Source organism: Podarcis erhardii, assembly GCF_964252035.2.
Source record: "Podarcis erhardii genome assembly, chromosome: 15".
Classification (NCBI taxonomy): domain Eukaryota; kingdom Metazoa; phylum Chordata; class Lepidosauria; order Squamata; family Lacertidae; genus Podarcis; species Podarcis erhardii.
In genome coordinates, this window is record NC_138505.1 from 12,038,690 (window position 1) to 12,061,734 (window position 23,045).

General features: G+C 47.2%; 1 protein-coding gene across 2 annotated transcripts in view; it reads right to left on the bottom strand.

The window, feature by feature from the left end:
* RPS6KA4 (ribosomal protein S6 kinase A4) overlaps positions 1-23,045 on the bottom strand; it is a 38,617-nt gene that overhangs the window by 7,631 nt on the left and 7,941 nt on the right. For both annotated transcript variants that reach the window (XM_081840953.1, XM_081840954.1), the window contains exons 4-13: positions 22,148-22,263; positions 17,186-17,293; positions 15,163-15,243; positions 11,118-11,221; positions 9,965-10,115; positions 8,170-8,331; positions 5,170-5,295; positions 2,571-2,704; positions 1,288-1,381; positions 836-1,006 (exon numbers count right to left, since the gene is read on the bottom strand). In XM_081840953.1, the coding sequence (XP_081697079.1) occupies positions 836-1,006; positions 1,288-1,381; positions 2,571-2,704; positions 5,170-5,295; positions 8,170-8,331; positions 9,965-10,115; positions 11,118-11,221; positions 15,163-15,243; positions 17,186-17,293; positions 22,148-22,263 (1,247 nt within the window). The remainder of the gene's footprint in view (positions 1-835; positions 1,007-1,287; positions 1,382-2,570; positions 2,705-5,169; positions 5,296-8,169; positions 8,332-9,964; positions 10,116-11,117; positions 11,222-15,162; positions 15,244-17,185; positions 17,294-22,147; positions 22,264-23,045) is intronic.

A 23,045-nucleotide genomic window follows, 5' to 3' on the forward strand; every position in this document is an offset into this window, starting at 1 on the left:
GCTGTACCCAGAGCCCTTTAGGGCCAGTGGCCACACCTGGAATATCAAGGGAGTTCCGTGGGCACCAGTCACAAAATGGCTGCAGTGGGGGCGCAGCACAACACAAAAATAGATGTCACATCTAAAAGAGCAGGAAAAGAGCCAGCACCACAAAATGGTGTGGACATCCCTTCCCCACCTCCAGGGAAAAAAGGACACTTTCATGTTTGCTGTGCGCTAGCAAGAAACCTTTTAACATGGCAGCAGCTATGTTCTAGAATGCTCTGCCAATTTGTACTGTTTTCAACACCTGATGAAAATGCTTTGGTTTGGATGGCTCAATCTACTTAAACTCTACGAATTAGGAGTTGTATCCAGCTTACTCCTCTCACGAGTAGACCTGCTGATGGCAAGGAGTCTGTTCTGAGTAGGAGTCAGGTGGATCCAACCCTTTATTTATATTTTGATAATGCTATTATTGTATATCCAGTTGTTTTTAAAGTCAGTGTAAATATCTTATACTATTTTATGTAAACCGCTGAGAGATTTATGTATTTATTTGGTCTATAAATGTTGCTAAATCAATAAAAACTTCTTGTGGTCTTCACCAAGCCTTGCTTGCCGCTGAGTCCCAGAGAACTTAGGAGGAAAGTGTGTTTGTGTGTGTGTGTGTTTTGTGTGTGTGTGTGTGTGTGTGTTTGTGTTAGAGAAAGTTTGCTTTGCTGTTGTGCTGTCATTTTCCAGGAGGCATCGGCAAGCTCTTGTTGCCTGTTCTCTATCATGGAGGCTGTGGGCCTCCTGTCACCCCTCCCTCCCTCCCTCCCCACCAGCTCCCCACCCTGCTCTCCCCCGTTACCTCAGGCTTGAGGTCGCGGTGCACTACCCCGGTGTCGTGCATGAAGCTGATGGCGGAGACCAGGCTGCGCATGATCTGGCTGGCTTCCGACTCGCTAAAGTGCTGCTTCTTCTTGATGCGGTCAAGGAGCTCCCCGCCCCGCAGCAACTCCATCACCAGGTACGTGTGGTACTGTAGGGAAGGAATGTGCCAAGAAAGAGAAGAGAGCAGCTCAATCCAGGAAGTTCCAGGACACAGGAAGCCCAGAGAACTCCCTGGGAATAGGGGTGTGTGTCGCATCTGGCTCTGTGATTGGCAGGCAGCTTGCAGTGTCTGGATTGGCCAGCACGGGTTGAAGTTCTAGGAGTCTGGCCTTCTTTCCCTTCCTTGCCCAGCCAGTAGAGCAGTCTCTTTAACCCTCTCTACAGGGAGGGCAAAGAGAGCCTGGCGTGGAAAATTCACAGGACCATTACCTGGTCAGTATGGACGTCGTGCAACTTGACGATGTTTGGGTGGGCTTCGCATATCTGCAAGGCAGCCACTTCGCGCTGTGTGTTCACTTCCATCCTGGAATAGGGGTTGGGGTGAGGTACAAAATGGGATAGCTTTTTTATTTCAACATCATACACAGCAGCTGTCAGACATATGGAAATACACTGCTACTTAATTTTTACTGTCTGGCAGAGAGAGAGGTGAAGAAGGAGCCAATGGCCAGGACCTATAAATCAAACCTCCAATCCATTAGGAACATAAGAAGTGCCTGTCTGCTGGACCAGGCCAAGGGCCTATCTAGTCCAACATCCTGATCTCACATTGGCCAACCAGATGGCTGTGGGACGCCTGCAAGCTGGACATCAGCACTACAGAAACTCTACCCTCCTGTAGTTTCCAGCTACTTTTTTAAAAATAGATTTTGCTAAAGCTTTAAAAAAGACATACACAAATTAAGATCAACTACAAAGTAACTTTTTATAATACAAAAGGATTTTAAAAAACTAACCCAAACAAAAACAAAAACAAAGGAAGAGGAAAGAAAAAGAAAGAAAGAAAGAAAGAAAGAAAGAAAGAAAGAAAGGAAGGAAGGAAGGAAGGAGGGAGGGAGGGAGGGAGGGAGGGAGGGAGGGAGGGAGGAAGGAAGGAAGGAAGGAAGGAGAAAAAGAAAAGAGAGAAAAAGAATACTAAATGGCATTCAGAAGCATTACTGCTTCCGACAGTGGGTGTGAAACACAAGCCATCAGGGCTAGAAGCCACTAACACTCAGAAAGTAATTAAGGCTCTGCTGGATCAGAACAAAAGGCCCATGGAGTCTGGCATCATGCGTCCTTCTTGGAAGCCTAACAAGCAGGACATGAGCATCAGAGCACCCTTTTCCTGCTTCTGGCAAGTGAGATTCAGAGGTAGACTGCTTCTGAACCTGGAGGTTCTATTCAGCCTTAGTCAGTGATGGAACTCTCTTCTTCCTCCTCTGCCATGGATGTGACCAACACACTTTTAGAGCCACCTTAAGTTCTCAGAGTCACAGCCCCAAAACTTGTGGCAGTGAATTCCCTTGAACTGATTATGTATGGCGTGAAGCAGGTGTGGGGGAACCTTTGGCCCTCCTGGTGTTGCAGCAGCGCCATTCTGATGTTCTTATTGAAAAAGAAAATGTCCATTTTGACATTGTTCAATGTCAAAATGCCCTGTGCATTTCTGGGCAGAAGAATTCCTTCGGGAGGGGGAAGGAGTGTGCATGGCAGTGAAGAGGACCAAGTACCTTTTGCTGATTATCTTGACAGCAAATTCTGCCCCGTTCTGGCGCTGCCGGCAGCGGCGGCACAAGGAGAAGCTGCCCTCACCCAGCGGCGTCTCTTTCAAGTCCATCTCATACTTTTGGAAGAATGAAGAATCCTGGACAGAGGAGGAGGAGCTTTAGAGCAGAACCCACAAAGAAAGATCTTCTCCCAAGCACATACACACTCTGGGGGTGAGGAACATTTTTGGTCCAGTGGGGTGGAGCATTACCTCTTTACATCCCTATCAGCCAACACTGGCAGATGGGCAGGACTACCCACTTGTCAATCATCTGACACCATAGCACTATCAGGTGACTGACAGTCTCACCCCACTGTTGCAAGTTCCCCCAAGCCAATGGGGGAGAAATAGGATTGTCTCCAACTAAGTTCTACTCAGAGCTGACCCACTGAAATTAATGAACCAAAATTACTCATGTCAATCAACTGAGTGTGAATTTCATAAATTTAATCTGCCTACATGCTTGAGATTAAATAGCAAGAACAATAATAAGAATCTGTTACGAATACACAATAAACCTGAAAATGAAAGACTGTTGGGACTTTTAAATGCAAAATAATAATGATACGATGATATTGGTGATGCTAAGCAGCAGCCAGGTAGCTTTGACAAAGCCTGGATAATAAACAGTAAAGCCTTTTAGGCCACCATTTTTATTTTTATTTTTTAAAGCATCTCTGAAAGTGGATGGAAGCCTTCCAGCATTGCCTTCCTGGGGATACAGCTGCAGGATGAATGCCCAGGCCCACGGATGGCTGGTTCCAGAATGTGGGACAATCAGGCCTTGGCACCGAGTCCATGGGGCAGCTCAGCCAGAGGGGTGGGGGGAAGAAGTGTGTTTCTCTTGGGACAGCCCTCTGCTGACACAGCCCAGTGCCCTTCCTGCTTCACCATGGGCCTCCCGGCTGAACACAGGTCATTATACAGCTGCAGTAGTAGCCTCTGAAGCAGGCAATGAAGGTCTTTTGCCCAGGAGCCCACCAAAAGTTATTGCTGCAGGTAAGCCACTCCTGCACACCTGGCTTCTCCTCCTAGGGAGCTTTTGCCCTAGATTTGGGACTGATATGAACTATCCACCCCCAAATGTGAAAATGTTGTGAGGGCATGCTTTGAAGTGGTTGTCTGGAGAAGCCCTGGGTGGCACCAAACTCAAGCAACTTTGGTACTGTTGTTTTCTGCCAATCAGGGCATATTGTGAGAAGGATCAGAGAATGCTTCCCTCGGCAACTGCCCGGTTCTCCCTAAGGCACTAGCTCGTGGGCCAAATTTGGCCCGCCAGGCCTGCTCATGTGGCCTGTGAGGCCATTTCCTCCAAACTACATTCACCTGTGCCTGAGGTGGGGCAGGTAGAGAAACGGCTGGGAAACATGTTAATCCCTGCAATGACCCTGTGAGGTAGGTTCAGAGGCTGTGACTGACTCCAAGGTCACTCAGTGAGCTTTGTGACCGAGTGGGGATTTGAACCCTGATCTCCCAGGTCCTAGTCCAACACTCTAACCATTACGCCACACTGGCTTCCTAGAGTACTTCTGCTATGAGGCAGCGGTATGGATGAAGTAGGTAAATAAATATGGGGAAAGCAAAATGACACTGATCTGAAATATTTTCCTTGAAGCTTGAATTAGCTTTATTCTGGATTGTTTTCTTTGAGATTTTTTCTTTAAAATATAAAATGGTATAGAAATGAAATGACAACAACAACAACAGAGCTGAACTCCCTACATATCAGCTGATGAGTGGGGAGTTCAATCCTGCTTGGTCATTATTCTATCCCTGTGGGCCAACTTTGACCGATGGGCAGAACCGGATGTCAGGGACTGGCAGGACGAAGAGGAGTGGTGGGAGGTACCAGCTGGGGAACTCTCAAAGGAAAACCCAGAGGAGGAAGGCTCAGAGCCGGGGGATTGGTGGAGGGACAGAGAGGAGGGGTCAGAGGGAGAAGATTGGTGAGAGGAGGAAGCTGGAGGGGCAACAGGGGTTAGTGAGCAGGAAGAACCTGCGACAGGGAGCAGTTCAGACTCCAAAGCAGAAGCAGAGGTGGGGACTCAAGAGACTGCAGAAGAATCCAGGAAGTCTCTCCCTCCCCCCTGTTGCAAGAAGCTCCTCTCCCCCCAGACAAAGAGCAGGTGTGCAGAGGAAGTTTGAGACTGCTTGGGGAATATTCAAGAGAGAAAGAGCCTTAAGGGTAGTAGGAGGCGTGGACCTTCAGTCCTAGCAACTGCTACATAGGGGCAAGACTTACTAGGAAGGGCTGCTGAGACCACAAGGCTGAGTTGTATTTCATTTCTTTGAATAAAGTGTTAATGTCACAGGCATCAGAAATTTCCTTCCCTTCTTGCTGACCTGCGTCTGACTCCACCCACCTGCCAATCACCTGATGGTGGGTCCCCCACCTGTCAAAGTTGGGCTGCGGGGGGGGGGGAGATAAAGATCTGGCCTGCTAGGTCAAAAAAGCTTCTTCAGCCTTGCCCTAAGCTCGAATGCTTTCACCACCACGGCCTCAGCAGTTTTCCCCAACCTTCTGTGGCTCCCTACATCTCCCTCCCAAGGGCAGACGTTACCTTCATCATTGCACTGCGGGCCACAGCAGCACTTCCTGGGCGCTCCCCGTCCAGTGCCGCTCCGAGCACGTCAGCTGTCACAGCGTTGCGGTTGAAGAGGATGGAAGGAGCAATGAAGGAGTATCCCTTTAAAAACAAATCCGTGCAGAGGTTGGGAGTCAGCAGGGTCCTCTAGAGCAGTGTTTCCCAACCTTGGGCCTCCAGCTGTTTTTGAACTACAACTCCCATCATCCCTGACTAGCAAGACCAGTGGCAAGGGATGATGGGAATTGTAGTCCAAAAACAGCTGAGGCCCAAGGTTGGGAAACACTGCTCTAGAGTGCTTTACCATACCTAGTACATGCATCTTTATGCACATTCCTTGGGCTGGGGAACTGCACTATGGAATTCAGAGATGTGCAAACATTAAAGGATGGCCGTGTTATGGTTCGCGTATTGTTTTGGAAAAGAGCACATTTGACTACTTTGCCTTTCCATGCAACTTGCATCGTATATCTCCCCAAGCCCTAGTCTGGAAGGGCTTTCAGCCTGCGGTTCCGTGTCCGGCCACCTGCTCTGCATGCAGGAGGTCCAAAGTTCAAGTCTCTTTGCATGTCATTGTAAGTCAGAGCACAGCACAGCATCTTGTCTGATCCCAGGACTAAGGTTAAGGTCTCTCTTAAACCGTGACCTGCAGCCATAGGACATGCCATGGCTACAGACTGTGGTTAAGGAGAAGATAACCACGATCCTGCGTTCAGAGGACATGCTATAAGATGCCCCCATGTATAAGACGCCTCCTATTTGTGGGGACTCAGATTTAAGAAAATGGGGAAGATATATCTGTGTATAAGACGCCCCCCCTAATTTTTCACATTATTTTTAGGGGGGAAAACCTAGTCTTATACACGGAAAAATACGGTAATATTTGGCTTAGCACTGACCTAAAAAGCTGATAGAGGAGTAAAACAGCTGCCATCTCCTCCTTGGGTTTGTGCTAAACCACGGTTTGGCTTAATGTGACATGTGTATGCAGCAGATTTAGAGTTAGCTATGAGCTACATAGACCAATGGTTTGACTCAGCAGATGGCAGCCTCCTATGTTCCCGCAGAATATTTGCACATTTGGTTCTAGGCAACTGCAAATTAGAGAAGGAAAATGAGGAAGCTCAAGACTGCAGCCGAAAAAGCGAGCAGCCGGGAGAAACCTGGAGGGTTGTTTTTTTTTTAAAAAAAAAAAAACCAACCCAACAAGGAGGGGGGAAACAGAAAAGCACTTTCATTCTAACGATGTGCTTCACATAATGAGGAAGTGTGTGCAAGATACTTCCTGAAAATTATCAGACTAGGAAAAAGAGCTGCATTTGAGCTGGGGAACAATTCTCATCTGCAGCATGCCTCAAACAACATAAACATTTTAAAAAATGATTTTAATGTAGGGCTTTGGTAACACTGGAATCAGTTGTTAGCTGGGCAATTGATCAATTATACCTGCATATATTTGGGTAAGGGGGGAGGAATTCTAAAAGCAAATGAGCATGCTTTCGTTGCCAGATTTTGCATGCCTATATCACTGCAGGACTTGCCTTAGAACAGACACCCCCCTTTCTCTCACAGGAAGAAATGACGCTTTTGCCATAAAAAAACCCTGTTGTTTTTTTAAAAAAAGGATTCTAATTTATTTGTCTTTGTAAAGTGGCGGGGGAAGGAACCACAAGTCTGGAAGGCCTGTCCAAAACCCCAGAAAGGTTCCTACTTAATATAATCCTTTAATTCAAAAATACGATGTCTTGTATCTTCCTGAGAGAATGGTCAGAGCTCAATGGCAGAGCTTCTGCTTTTGCAAGCAGTAGGTGGCAGGTTCAATCCTCAGCATTTCCAAGGAGGGCTGAGAATGACCCCATCTGAAATCCTGGAGAGCTGCTGCCAGCCAGAGTAGACAGTACTGAGTTAGATGGACCAATGGACTCTTATGTTCCCAGTACAAAGTTTGCCCTGGCCTGCAAACTTGGAACGGAGTTGCTATCCTGAACAGCACCTTGAATGGCCAGTGATGCTGAGCTATAGCAATCATCTGACGCTTGTAGCCATCCTAGGACTGCACCAGCTTCACGTCTACCCGGAGGGAGAGAGGAGGTGGGGGAGGACAGGTTGCCATCACCTTGTGAAGTAGATGCTCCAGCCAATGTAAGGGATGATCTGAGCTATAATCTAACATCTGGAGGGGCCACAGGTTCCCCAGCCCTGCTTTAAAGCCAGGGAGGTTAGGCAGAAAGAATCCAATATACGGTGGTACCTCGGGTTACATATGCTTCAGGTTACAGACGCTTCAGGTTACAGACTCCGCTAACCCAGAAATAGTACCTCGGGTTAAGAACTTTGCTTCAGGATGAGAACAGAAATTGTGCGGTGGCAGCAGGAGGCCCCATTAGCTAAAGTGGTGTTTCAGGTTAAGAACAGTTTCAGGTTAAGAACGGACCTCCAGAACGAATTAAGTACTTAACCCGAGGCACCACTGTATTAGTGCATATAATCTGACACATTCCTATCTTCACTTTTCAGAGTCTGGATTTGGATTTGATATCCCGCTTTATCACTACCTGAAGGAGTCTCAAAGCAGCTAACATTCTCCTCTCCCTTCCTCTCCCACAACAAACACTCTGTGAGGTGAGTGGGGTTGAGAGACTTCAGAGAAGTGTGACAAGCCCAAGGTCACCCAGCAGATGCATGTGGAGGAGCGCAGACGCGAACGCGGTTCACCAGATTACAAATCCACCACTCTTAACCACTACACCACACTGGCTCCAGAGTATATCTCCCCTCAGTCGTCTTCCCCCCTCCCATTCCCCCCAAAAGCATGTTATATGCCCTATGATTTCCCTCACAGGGACCCCCCCCAGTCTGCAATTCTGTCATCTTCTCTCACCTGCACCTTTTGGAAACAGGCGTCAGGAATTTATACCCAGCATGGTGACAACTGCAAGCCACACTACAGGTTGAGATCCCCCTTCTGGCACTCACCTGGAAGAAACGTTCGAGGCTGGGAGGAGTCCCAGCGGGGGAGTAGATGGGCTCCAAGCTGGTGAATTCTTCGGCAAAGTTTCGCACGTCTAGCTCACTGCGGATGAGGGGTTTGAAGGGGGGCTTCACTGTGCGCGCCGCTAGCTCTGTCCAGTCCAGACCCTGGGGGAAGAGGATGCCAGGTGAAGGAGATGGCGAACATTGTGGACACAGGCTGCCGTGGCTTTCCCCCATGGAATCCTGGGAGTTTCAGTTGTTGTTGGTTTTTTTAAGCTCTGGGCTCTTGTGGGACTCGGGTGGCGCTGTGGGTTAAACCACAGAGCCGCAACTGGGTGAGCTCCTGTTGCTCAGTCCCTGCTCCTGCCAACCTAGCAGTTTGAAAGCACGTTAAAGTGCAAGTAGATAAATAGGTACCGCTCCGGCGGGAAGGTTAACGGCGTTTCCGTGCGCTGCTCTGGTTCACCAGAAGCGGCTTAGTCATGCTGGCCACATGACCCAGAAGATGTACGCCGGCTCCCTCGGCCAATAAAGATGAGCGCCACAACCCCAGAGTCGGCCATGACTGGACCTAGTGGTCAGGGGTCCCTTTACCTTTACTGGGCTCTTAACAGAGAAATATTCAACAGCTTTCCTACAAGCCAACTGGTTCCTCGCACGATGCAGTGACAGCTAAAAGCATTTGAAAACCAACTTGTATCAGAGATTTATAAGAGCAATGAGTGGAAGGGCTGGGGAGTGGCCCATTTAAGTCAGGGTTTCCCAAACTGAACTACAACTCCCATCATCCCTTACTAGCAGGACCAGTGGTCAGGGATGATGGGAACTGTAGTCCAACAAGAAGTTTGGGAAACACTGATCCAAGTCTAAGGCCTTTTCAGTCTCAGTTCCACATTGTGAGGCTGCCTGGCACCTTTGCTGACGTTTTTTGACAGCAGGTTAAAACATACTTCTTTTCCCAGGCTTTTGATGGGTTATGTTGATGATTTATTTGATTTCTTATCCACTCTTCTCCATAAGGTGCCAGCGCAGTTTACAGCAATTTAAAATGGAATATTAAAGGAAGTTTAAAGCAAACTAATGTCACAGGGATAGGGTGGGTCCTGAAAATAAATATATCAGTTGTGGAAGGCCATGGAAAAGAGGTGCACCTTCAGCATACCATGGAAACTATATAATGAAAGTATCAGATGCACCTCTGAATTCCACAACCTGGGAGCTGCCACAGGGAAGGCCCTCTCCTTTCTGAAGGTGGTGGAACTAGTGGCTATGGCAGGGGGGTTGTTTGGGGTTTTTTAATGAGCTGACATGGGATGTGGGTGGCGCTGTGGATTGAACCACATAGCCTAGGACTTGCCGATCATAAGGTCGGCGGTTCGAATCCCCGTGATGGGGTGAGCTCCCATTGCTCGGTCTCAGCTCCTGCCAACCTAGCAGTTCGAAAGCATGTCAAAGTGCAAGTAGATAAATAGGTACCGCTCCGGCGGAAAGGTAAACGGCATTTCCATGCGCTGCTCTGGTTTGCCAGAAGTGGCTTAGTCATCCTGGCCACATGACCCGGAAGCTGTACGCCGGCTCCCTTGGCCAGTAAAGCGAGATGAGCGCCGCAACCCCAGAGTCGGCTACGACTGGACCTAATGGTCAGGGGTCCCTTTACCTTTATATGTTATATATTTAAGCAATGCTTTTGCTCCTCCAAATATTGTAAGTGACTCGGATGTGGGGACAGAAGGAGCTGGGGAATGGTGATAAGGCTGGCTCAGATGGTGCACTTTGCAACTCGGGTGCAGGACCTCACCTTGAAAAAGGGGTGCTCTTTGATCTCCTGCGCTCCAGTGGGCCCTGAGCCCAGGCGCTTCTTGGGCTCCTTGCACAACAGCTTTTGGAGCAGGTCGCGAGCCACGGGGCCAATGAGCGACGGGAACGGAGGGTTGCATTTCAGGATCCGCCTAGAAACCGAGCACAGATTCATCACTGGGGAAAGTCTTGCCCCAAATCCATCAACCCACCCACCCACCCACACACACACACACTTTGTCTTACTTCACCTTTCTCTTACAAATAAATTCATGGAGGATAAGGCTACCCATGCCTATCAGCCATGATGGCCAGAGGCTCCCTTCAAGTTCAGAGCCGGGATGACAGTGAAAGCGAGAGGTAATCACAGGACAAACAATGAAATCAGGCAATTGCCTTCCTGTCCCGCTTGTGGGCTTCCCAGCCACATCTGGTTGGTCACTGGGGAAGCAGGAGGCTGGGCTAGATGGAATTTGGATCAGAATATCACCATCATCAGTTAAATTTCTATACTGTCCTTTGTCCGAGGATCACAGGGCAGTTCACAATATAAAAACGCAATACATACTATAGTAACACTCAAAAAGAGTCGTCCCCACAACACGATCAAGCAGGACTGTTATTAAGTTTTTTATGTCTTGTTCTCTTTAGCTAGGGATAGCCAATGAGGTGCCGCCCAGATGCTACTGAACTCCAACTCCCACCAACCCCAGCTAACATAGCCATTGGTCAGGGATGATGTGAGTTGTAGTTGATGGAGGGCGCCATATTGGTGACCTCTGTTCTAGCCCCTGACCCACCAATCAGCTCCTGCCACTCTTGGTAAGCCCCATCCTATCACAGTCCAGGCCCTGCTACTCATGTAGCAAAGTTTGCCCTATCAACTTTGGCGTCTCCCACTAAATCTTTTCCTGCTACCCATCAGCTTCTGCCTGTGTCTGCTCTCTCACAATATCCATCAACTCACACTTCTGACGCTAATCCATTACCCATCAGCCCAAGCAAACTCCCCTCTGTTACCCAGCAGCCCTGGAAGCTCACACCAATCATTTGCATGTTACCCAGCAGCCCTTGTTTCTTCAGTATAGTTAGTCCATCCTGCCCACCAAGACCCTGTTTTCCTTAACCAGTCCCAAATCCCACGCCCGCCTCACCTGGACACCTCGGCCTGTGAGTTCTTTTCCCCCTCCAGCGTGAAGGGTGAGGCACCTGTTAGCAGCTCAAACATCAGGATGCCCAAACTCCACCAGTCCACCGACTACAAGAAAGGAGCAAAAAGCATTTGGGGTAACAACAGGGGGTGGCAGCAGCAGCAACAACAACACATATCCTTTCCCCCCTTCCCTTCCTATTGAACACGTCAAAGTTTCATTGTCCTTTTACCTCTAAGGTCACGTCTACACCATGCATCTGTGTGGATTCCCCTGTGCTATCCCTGGAAACTGTATTGTGAACAGTGCTGGGAGTTGTAGCTCTGTGACAAGACACAGTTCCCAGGATTCTTTGGAGGAAGACATGACTGTGAAAGCGGTACAAGCTTGCTTCAAAGGTACGGGGGGATGTACCCTAAGAAACAATCCCAATACCCAGCCCCTAGATTTGTCAATTAAGCCACATGGGTCAAGGCAGTAAAACAATGCTCTATATCAGGAATGGGGGAAATCTGTTGGAGGTGTTGGACCCCTCCTTCCATCAACCCCTGTCAGCACAGTGAAGACTGATGGGAGTTGTAGTCCAATGACATCTGCTAGGCCATCCGTGCTCTGCATTAAAGTGGCATAAGTACAATATAAGTTTGCATGGTAAATCCATAGAGATAAATGGGCATTTGGAGAGGGCACTACTGTCCATACAGGTGATTTTTGGTTTTTCCTATGAGGTGGATACCCTAGCGGATTACAGCAGCTGATTGCACTGCCCATAGCTAACAAGTTCAAATACTTTATGCCCTTTAATTCTTTCCTTAATTCCTTCTTGCCTCTAAAATGATCTTTCTGAACAGTTTGCCCAGGGCGCTTGAGTAAGGTGGGCACAGCAGCTTGGGAGAAATGAGTGGTTGTCCATTGGTAGGATTCTTAACCCCCATTCTTGACTTTATTTCTGTACTGCCTTTTATCAAGGCATGCTTGTCTCGAATTGGGGCCTCTGGAATGGAGGAGGCGTTTCCAGCAGCTGAGAGCGCCTATGCTGGATAAGGACTTCGGCTGCAAAGCCAGCAGCTGCAAGTTTTAAAATCCCTTGCATGGTACTTTTGCTCTGTAAACCTGCTGGAGTCCAGTCCTCAGACATAGGAATCAAATGCTGTCCAACAAGCCTCTATCTTCCCCTACCCACACCCCTAGTGCGTTCTTGTTTTTTAAAGTTACAACATAAAATCAGCACAATAAATAAAAATAAATAAAATAGTTAAATATGGACAAAGCATATAAATCACTTACATGACCTGCTTATTTGTCAACTGTTATTTTATCAAATCTTTAATGGCAAACAATTTCCCCCCCCACATTCAAATAAACACAAACAAATGTGTGTGTGTGTGTGTGCGTGTACAGATCTGCAGATGCTCCAATTCCCAAGCAGTTAAAAAAGAAATTAGATTAAAATTAAAATTAAGACAACCTTTTGGGCCTTGAACTCCCACCTGTTGGCTCCCCAGCCCACCTCTCTTCCTCACTGGGCTATTCCAGCAGATTAGCAAAGACCTGCAGAAGTCATTCTTGAGGCTCAAGTTTCAAGGAGCCTTTTTGAACAAAAAGACAGATGCACCCAAGCTTACAAGTAGACCCATAATAAGGGACTCTATAGGGCAATGGCTTTGCCTGCGGGACTAAGGGCACTTACAAACTGCATCCTGAACAAAGGTCCTAGAAGCTACAACCCCAAGCTGGCTCCACATCAGGGGTGGGAATTCTCCAGCCGGGGGGTGAATCTTGGCCCGCTAGGAGATTCAGTTTGGCTTGCAAGGCCACTTTCTCGAAACCATGACCCCCTCTTGATCAGCTGACACCCACAGTTGGTGTCAACTGATGGGTGGGGTTCATCCTGCTGGTCACTGCTTCATGAGTGTATTTCCACGGCGAGTGTATTGGCAAAGCAGATCCCTGCAGAGAATAGGATTAAACTGGAGCTGCTTCGTCAGTTTGTTTCCTGTGGGGAACGTGAAGGCAAAGCAGACCCCTCCCCCCACATGGGTCAACATTGACAGGTGGGTGAGACCACCAGTCACCTAGCGCCAGATGTGTGGCAGGTGGGTGGCTCTGTTCACCTGCTGAAGTTGGCCCACAGGGGTAAATATCTGGCCCGCTAGGTCAGAACAGCTCCCCACTCCTGAGAGAGTGAGTTTAAGCTGTCCAGGGGATCTGAACTCTCAACAGCTGGCTCTTGAAGACAACAACTGTTGGGAAATGTGCATCAGAAAGTCATTCTTAAAGTTTCCATTCTGGGTGGCCTCGGGTGCAAAAAAAGAAAAACAGAAATGAAAGTCACCTGTTGGGACTTGAACTTTTCAGAAATGGCCTAAAGCAGCTGCTGAACAGTAGGTCTTGCATGGTCTAGGGCAGAGGTGGGGAACCTTCCCCCCCCCCACAATGTTGTGGGTCTTCAGTTCCCATCAGCCCCCCTCCCCCCATTTCAGGGGCTCCAGGAAAAATGAGATTTTCCAAGTTAAGAGATGGAAGTCAACAAAGAGGGGATTTGGACGTGTAACTGTTTGGTTCTACAGTCAGCTTACTTTGCCAAGAAGGCTCAGAGCCAACTTTTAAAGGGATACGAGTGTCTCCCTAGAATACCATTCGAGAATCTAGAGTCTGCAGTTTCCAAACAAAAACGAAAATGCAGCCAAGCACAAACAGAACTTCTTGTTCTTACTTTTAGGGTAAGCCACTCTTGGGAACTGGCTGAAGGCTTTGCTTAGAAGGATGTTCAGCGGGCTTCCTTGACCAGAAAGAAACATTAAATAGGGATTCAAACTCACGGGGGGGGGGGGCTGGGACCTAGCCCCTGAACTATAATTTTCATCAAGATGGCTCATTGTAGGTGTTCCAATTCTATGTGGCGTCTGCAGTACAAAAGACTGAACGAAATGAAGAACAAGGAGGATTTGAAGTCACAACTGCTTGCTTTGTAAGCCACTGGTGCCTCGCTTGGAGCTAGCAGATACAAGCAAGAAAGCAAACCACGGTTTGCAAGAATTGGAGAGGAAATGAAACATGCCAGTTTCCACGCCTTGCTGGGAGGGACTACTAGGATTGCTAAATTGGGAGCAGGGGTGGGTGGGAGGAAGGGACGGGTTAAAGCTAATTCCATAAAGGCATGACCAAACTGTACACTTTGGTGGTATTTGGGTCCCCCCCCCCTTACAGACCAATATGGCTGTCTTATTTTTTGTTTATGTTGAGACTCTCCAATTTCCAAATTCCAAACAGCATACAAATAATTAAAATTTCTGCCATGAAGCCCCGTCATTACCAGAACCCTGTCTTTCTTAAACTAACCCCACTCCTTTTGCAACTTGCCCATCTTTCACTCACTTGCTTGCTTGTGTGCATATACTGCTTAATTACTATATGGTACAACTTCCACAGCAATTTCTGTCTGACATGCTGTTTACAAATGAAGCTCTGGTCAGTTGGTTCTATGTACTTAGCTTGTTACAATTTCCCTTGGAAAAATAAGGGCCATCCTCCTCCTAATGCAGGTGTTGGGAAACCCCTGGCCCTCCAGATGTTGCTGAGCTACAACTCCCATCACTCTGGGCTATTAGCCATGCTTGCTGGAACTGGTGGGAATTGTAGTTCAGCAACATTCGGAGGACCAGAGGTTGCCCACACATATTTTCATGCAAAGTCTTTTGTATTCATTTCCGGATTTCCTTGCAAATATTGATCTGTTCCCTGACCTGCCAGAGTCTGCAAGGCTTTGCCCAGAACCCAACTAGGTTCTATCCTGGCTCCATCCTAATCTGCCAGATTTGCCTTGCCCAATCCATAATTCAGTGGGTTCCACACTGGCTCTGCCCTTAACCTCTTGGATTCCACCCTATCTCTGTTCCTAATCAGCCTGTGGATGAGTGAGGTGGGTGTAACCATATTTTTGAGATATGAAATTAGCCGCTTTCCTTTTCTTTGCCTGCCGGATTTGCACTGTCAGAATGATTGCCCCAGTTTCCAACCCCTCCCCCATCTACGCCACACAACTCACCTTGCCGTGTCCACTTTTGCTTCGGACAATCTCTGGGGCCATGTATTCAATGGTGCCACAAAAGGAGAAGGTCCGTTCTTTCTGTAGTGGTGGAGAGCGGACGACAAGAGAGAGAGAGAAAGGTACAGAGAGTCAGAGGGAAGGGGAACACTGAACATATCCAACTCCAAATCAGAATAGGGGCCTACTCTTCTTGATTCTCCCAATTTTTAAAGCTAGGTGCTGCTGCTGTGCTTTTAGCACCACTTTTATGAGCTGGTGACAAGGCTGATCTCTCCACCGTGAAAGCTTCACCTGCCAATGTTGGAAATAGCACGCAGCTGTTAAAGCCGTAAGAGCAGGGCTGTTTTCTGATTTCCTGGTCAGTTGGCAATGTGATCCATCTCAGAGGACTGAGTTTATATGAACATGAGATTATGCAGCACCAAAGAAAATAGGGATGCGCTTGCATCAACTCTCAAGGATCACTTTATGAGCTCATCTTTTCACCTACATACACCCCCCAATATACACTGTTGAAGGCTCTTCATTCCTAGGCTGTATGCTGTCTTTAGCTGTGCACACACCACACATTTAAAGGATATTTAAAGCACATGGCTGCCTCCAAAGAATCATGGGAACTGTAGTTTTCAAGGGAGATTGTAGTTCTGTGCAGGACAAATTAGTCCCCAGGATTATTTGGGGGAAAGGCAGGTGCTTTAAACATATGGTTTGTACGCAGCCTTCATTTACTCTGCAATAGCACTGACCCAAAAGCCAAGAGGCAGATGCTTCTTTTTTTCCGATAAAGATTCAAAAACACAACTGTCCTCTGCAATGGTATCAACAGTTCCAAATATAGTTTGGCAGCTGCAGTGTGTGAAATGGGCAAGCTGTGCACACCATGGTGCCTTAGGCTCCATGCACGTGTGCCGACCTACATGTGAGCCAGAGACAAAAGGAATCCATCTCCTTTCCCATCAACCCACCCTCTGCACACACACACACACACACACACACACACACACAAAACACACACTCAGAGGTTTGATTTCTGAGATGCTGGGAAGGGAGCTGGACCCTGAGGAATGACAACATGAGCAGATCATTGCTCACACAATTCTAACAACACACCAGGAATAGGGGCAAGAAAACAAGGCTGTCCGCAGTAAGTCCAGGAGGTGTACACACCATATGCTGAAAACACATGATCCCCCCCCCCGAATTCTGGGAACTGTAATTTCATAAAGTGCTAGGAATTGCAGCTCTCTGTGTGGGTAAACTACAGTTCCCATGAGTCTTTGGGGAAAGCCATGCTTTCTTGCTTGCTTTCTTTCTTTAATAAATAGACCGTATCTACTGCTTTGATTGCAAGAAAACCTCCAATGTGCTTTAAATGTATGGTGAATATGCAGCTGTATGGTTCTAACCTCACACTGTAGGTTCAGAGAAATGTGAGTGTATGTGTGTGTGTGTTTGGGTATGAGTGGATGCTCACGCCAGTTAAACAATTTGTGTATATTCTGCTATGTAAATTTACTTTTTATTAAAATGTTTTTGTTTAGTCCCCACCTTTTGCCTTGACTTGGGAACCTTCCCCCCAATATATTCCTAAGCTTCCTACCACATCAATGCAAAAAAATAATTCCAGCTTGAGGATGACATGTGTTGATTGCAGCTTGTTCTCCAATGACAGCTGGCTTTAACCCTCTAAACCAGGCATGGCCAAACTTGGCCCTCCAGATGTTTTGGGACTACAATTCCCATAATCCCTGACCACTGGTCCTGTTAGCTAGGGATGATGGGAGTTGTAGTCCCAAAACATCTGGAGGGCCAAGTTTGGCCATGCCTGCTCTAAAGCATCATGGCTGTGCTAGCTGGGCTGAGTTGCAGCCCAAAATATCTGGTTAGTGAAGGCTGCTCTTAACTGTCAGCCCACGATTCCGTGACTCCCTAAATCTTGACGTATCTCATAGGCCTTGACACTGATAAATCTCTTGGGATGAGGAAAGGAGGATGCAGAGCCAGGGGGAACAAGACTCACATCCTCAGTCACAAATTCCTTGCTCAGCCCGAAGTCCGTAAGCACCACATGTCCTTCGCTGTCCAGTAAGATGTTCTCCAGTTTCACATCGCGGTAGATGATGCCGAGCTATGGACAAGAAAGGGTCAGTGTTGAAAAGCTTATTGTGCAAATTCAGAGATCCGGGCTAGGCTGGCTTCCTGCTTTACAACTTTCCATCTCAACGATCATTGCTAGATATATTGCAATGTTGAACACCAGAAATTGCTCAGCCCTAATGAAAAAGCACGCAAGCAGGATCTGAGTGCAACAGCACTCTTTCCCCACTTGTGATTCATTCCCAGCAACTAATATTCAGATGCACACTGCCTCCAACTGTGGAAGTGCATGCAACATAGCAAAACTGAGCTCAGAAGTGTTTCACTAAGCAGCAGTCATGAAGCTCCTTACATACACACAATATTTGTTGCAAAGGTTTGGCATGATCTGCTTCTTAGCTCTTGAAGGAAATGCCATCCTCCATGAGGGGTGGAAGGGGTGTTAGGGGGAGGGGTAATGCCTCTGGTGGGCGACACACATCATGCTCTTTCTGGGGCAGTTTGTCCACCTTTGGTCCCCGCTCTGCACTCAGCTCTCACCTGTAGCTCCTAGAAGCTGCCAGCATGAAACAACAGCCACACCCTGGAACAGCTTAGACTGGCTGGCTAAACCAGGTGAGGGTAGCCAATGGGTCTTAAACCCTGAGTGAGTTAGGGACTTCCCTTGCATGTGAAGACAGGCTCTGGAGGATTGAGCAAATGAAAGCAGTACAGTGGTACCTCTAGTTGCGGTCACGTTCCGTTCCAGTGTGCTGTTCACACCTCGAAAAGTCCGCAACTAGAGCGGTGCTTCTGCGCAAGCACGGAGAGCAATACAATAGTACCTCGGGTTACAGATGCTTCAGGTTACATATGCTTTAGGTTACAGACTCCGCTAACCCAGAAATAGTACCTCAGGTTAATAACTTTGCTTCAGGATGAGAACAGAAATTGCGTGGTGGCAGCGCAGCAGCAGCAGCGGGAGGCTCCATTAGCTAAAGTGGTGCTTCAGGTTAAGAGCGGACCTCCAGAACGAATTAAGTTCTTAACCCGAGGTACCACTGTAGAGCGCTTCTGCACCTGAGCGTAGCACGCAGAACGCTTCTGTGCACGCGGTGAAACCCGGGTTTGCCACATTCACAAGCCGAAAAGACGCAACCTGAACCTAATGCAACACGAGGTATGACTGTAGTTGGGTCCAACAGTTAAGAAGGCGGTTTTTGCACATGCTGTAGAGGGAAGTGAGGGGCAGATGAGGTTCATTAATCTGGGAAGGTAGCCCATCTAGGAGAAGGAAAACTCTGATTCTAAACCTCCGCTGCCTTGCAGATATCTTTGGGAGAAGAAAAGGCTAAGGAGTAAACCCTACAGGAATCTGGGAAAACTGGGTCTTCCCAATAGGACGCCTGGTGCAAACTAATGACTTCCTAAAAATCACTGCAACCCCCCCTCCCCGCCCACATGACCTGGGTTGCTGTGCGTAAGAGAAACCTGGTGGACAAGCAGCGGCAAGGACAGGCCCATCTGCTTCATCCAACCAAGTCTCTGTTACACACGCCAGGTCAAGTCCTCCATCCATGATCAAGTCATGGATGGCAGTGGTCTTATGAACCATTGACCTGGCATTGCACAGCAGCACCTTCAGGTCATGTGGATATCCCTTGCTGATTCTAGTATTCATCCAGTCAGGACCAGACCCGGAGGCAGGGATAGTCCTCAGACAACGACTAAACGACTAATACCATAATAATGGCATTATCATTGTTGTTATACTGTACTGTATCACATCATTATTTTAAAGAACATCATCAAAGTACATAGCTCTCTGCAGAATAGCTCATGCAGAGCTGACCTTACGATGCACGCAGATCTACTCTAATCCACTCACTTTAATACAACACATCCTCAAATATATAATAAAGCCTATTCAATCAAATTTTTAAAAAAGAAAAGACTACGAACAGTTGAAATATATTGCCGAAATATTAGTATTTCTAACAGCCTCATATGCATTTACTAATGTATTGGGTTGCAGCCAACTCAGTTAGTCATGGCCATTATTTTCAGTGGGTCTACTCTGAGCAGGAATGGCACTGGCGACAACCCATTTGATCCGTTGAAACTTCTTGTCGCAACAGTTTACAGGCCAAATACTCTCAAGCTTCATGAGATCAAGCCTCTGAGTGCAGTGTCAGGTCCACTGTGCGGAATGTTTGACGGATCTTTGCAGAGTAATACAAGCAAAATAAATGCAAATCCCTGTCCCAAGTAATTTACAATCTAAGGTGAGGAGCCTCTTTCTCTGTTAAGAGTTGCATGCCCTTGGGACATACCGTATTTTTCGCTCTATAAGACGCACCAGGCCACAAGACGCACCTAGTTTTTGGAGGAGGAAAACAAGAAAAAAAATATTCTGAATCTCAGAAGCCAGAACAGCAAGAGGGATCGCTGCGCAGTGAAAGCAGCAATCCCTCTTGCTGTTCTGGCTTCTGGGATAGCTGCGCAGCCTGCACTCGCTCCATAAGAGGCACACACATTTCCCCTTACTTTTTAGGAAGGAAAAAGTGAGACTTATAGAGCAAAAAATATGGTAATTTGTCAGGGGCCCACATACAGCTAATGGGCAGGGCCGGAGTGAAAAGAGGGTGGGCAATGCTCCTTCTCTCTCTCTCTCCTTCCTACCCCACCTTTTTCTTTCTCTCTATGCCAACTTCTTTCCTTCATTTCATAGAATCATGGAACTGTAGAGTTGGAAGGGACCCCTGAGGGTCATCTAGTCCAACCCCCTGCAGTGCAGGACTCTCAACTAGAACATACATGGCAGGTGGCCATCCAAACTCTTGAGGGCTAAATTAAGTTAGGCCCAGGGCTGCAAATCCCCCCTCCCAATCTGTAGTTTTGATTAGCAGGTAGGTGGAGAGAGGCAAAGCTATTGATCTAAGAGAGAAAAGGAAAGAAGTGGGGAGGAGAAATAGCTGTGGCCTTGAGTTTCAGCTGGGGGAGAAGAGTAAGAAGTGAAGATGCTCTCTGAAATGAAAAACTGCCTTATATGGTCAGGTTATTTGTCCATTCAATTCACTGTGATTTACTCTGACTGGTAACAGATCTTCAGGGTCTCAGGTGGGAAGCCTTTAAGACCCTGGTGGCTGGTGCCCATTGGGAAGGCAGGGAGCCCAGCAGGAGGAGGAGCCGGAGCCAATGGCAGGCAGAGCCAACTCATTCCAGTTTTTTGCCTCTCCTCCTCCTCCTTGCTGAGCTCTACTAGAGGCAACAGGAGGAGGAGGAAGGAAGCAATGCTACCCACGGGGCTGGATATAAGTAAGAAAGCAGGCAGATGAGGACTGGCTGAGGGGCAGACTGAGGTTGGTGGCTCCACTGCCTTGATGGACCAGCCTCTGTCGCTTTCATATCCACACTAGACAATATTATTATTATTATTATTATTATTATTATTATTATTATTATTATTATGTACCCCACCCATCTGGCTGAATTTCCCCAGCCACTCTGGGCAGCTTACAGCACATAAAAAATTGTAAAACATTAGACATTAAATATTTCCCGATACAGGGCTGCCTTCAGATGTTTCCTAAAAGTCGTGTAGTTGTTTATGTCCTTGACATCTGATGGGAGGGCGTTCCACAGGGCAGGAAGAAAGCCCTCCACCTGGTTCCTTGTAACATCACTTCTTGCAGTGAGGGAACCACCAGAAGGCCCTCAGAGCTGGACCTCAGTGTCTGGGCTGAATGATATGAGTGGAGATGCTCCTTCAGGTATACTGGGCTGAGGCCGTTTAGGGCTTTAAAGGTTGGCACCAACACTTTGAATTGTGCTTGGAAACGTACTGGGAGCCTATGTCTCCAAACAATGACTAAACCTTACTCCTCAATAATGACATAGTCTGGTCCTAGCGTAACTCTACCTACCTACCTACCTACCTACCGACCTGTGATCACTGTGATCGGGTGTCCTATATATAATTATATAATTTAGTACTCAGATAAGATATACTCACAAATAGCTGTAAACCATTTGCCTATCTTTTGAATCGACATTCGTGTTTATTAAAGCATCTACTTTATCAAACTTACTTTACCGGAATGCAAACAAAATATCTTACAGATCTCAGGAAGTTATGAATCATCACAGCATCTTATAAGCATTATTTGCAAAAAAAAAAACCCTACAATTAAGAGTACAGATAATCAAATAGTTGCAAAGTTCAAGCAAACTGTGCTGTATTATTCAATAACTAATGAACCATATAATCGTTAATCTGCTAGCCTTCTTGAACAACTTCTTCCTTGCTTTCTTGTTGGTGAACTTATCATTTTGTCAAAAGACATTTGCCTAGCAGGTTTTCTGCTGGGAGCTTAAGGTGGCTAGGCTGCTCTTGCCCTGTGGTAGGTGATCCTTTGCCAATAACACACAATCTGTGGGATGGATCCGGTTCTGTGATCAGAGCCCACCCATCCTGCAGCATCTGGTGCACAGCCCTGTCCCAGCCCATCTCACACTGGCCAACCAGATGCCTCAAAGGGAAAGTCACAAGCAGAAACTGCGGGCAACAGCACACTCCCTATTTGTGGCAGGTATACAGATGCACACTGCCTCTGATAACTGAGCACCAATCACAATGGCTTCTTTGTCTGCATAAGATAACTGCTTCCAACCTGGTGGAGTCCCTGGGGCCCTTCGGTGACAGCAGTTTGCATGCGGCACAGCAGTTGCCACTAAGAGTATCCCTCCTGAAATGGAGGGAATCTGGATGAGGATGGCAGTGGGGCAAAGCCCTTCATCTCCAATCCAGATGTGTTATTTACTTTTTGAAGAGCATCCATGCAACTATACTAACAGCACAACCCTGCCTGGTTTGGTCACACCTCCATCCCTTCCCACTTCTCACCTTATGCAAGTGTTCAAGCGCCAAAATGATCTCCCCACTGTAAAACCGCACCTCATCTTCGGAGAAGTGGTCCCGTTGGTACAAGTGGGTGAACAGCTCCCCACCGCTCACGTAGTCTGGAAGGGTAGAGGGAGGCAAAAAGGTTAATTAATTCCCAGGGTCCAACCTGAAAACAATCCCCCTGCCCCCCCACCTTCAAAATATTATGCCCTCCTCCTGATTCATGGCTTTCAACAGATTCTCAAAGGGGTTCAAGACCAAAAATGGTTAGGAATTCCTGTTCCAGATGACTTAGGACCAGGATACTTCAAGGACAGCCTTTTTCCAAATGAAACTGCAGTGTTATTTATTTATTCCTCTTGGGCCTTTCTAGGGGTCTCTACATCATCTGAGATGAGGTATGTTATGATCCGCCTTTGGAACTCACTTGCAAGGGAGGTATCTCTCTCACGCAGCATCCTCTTTGTTATCTTTTAAGCCTTCATTTTAAATTCACCCAGGCTTTGGGGGGTGTTCAGTTTCTGGACTAAAGACTTTCCCTGACTTTTTTTCAAAGTTCTCCCATTGCCATCTCCTCCTGTTTTAACATATTCATTATTACTGATGTTATTTTGTCTTTATGAATAAAGAGCTCCCCCCCACCAAATTGATATGATTGTCGTCTTTTAAACAAATTGTCAAATTCATTAGAGAGGTTGTATACGAAAAGTGATATACAGATGCTTAAAACAAATATTTATCCCCCCCAACCTTTCAGAGACCATGTTTATTTTACTTCCCCGCCCTCCAACCTCTAGTCCTCTGTATTTTATGCTGATTGTTATTATTTCATTGCTGGGATTTTAATTGTATTCTTATTTGGGGTTTGTTTTGTTCCTATTGCTATGCTTAATTTTGA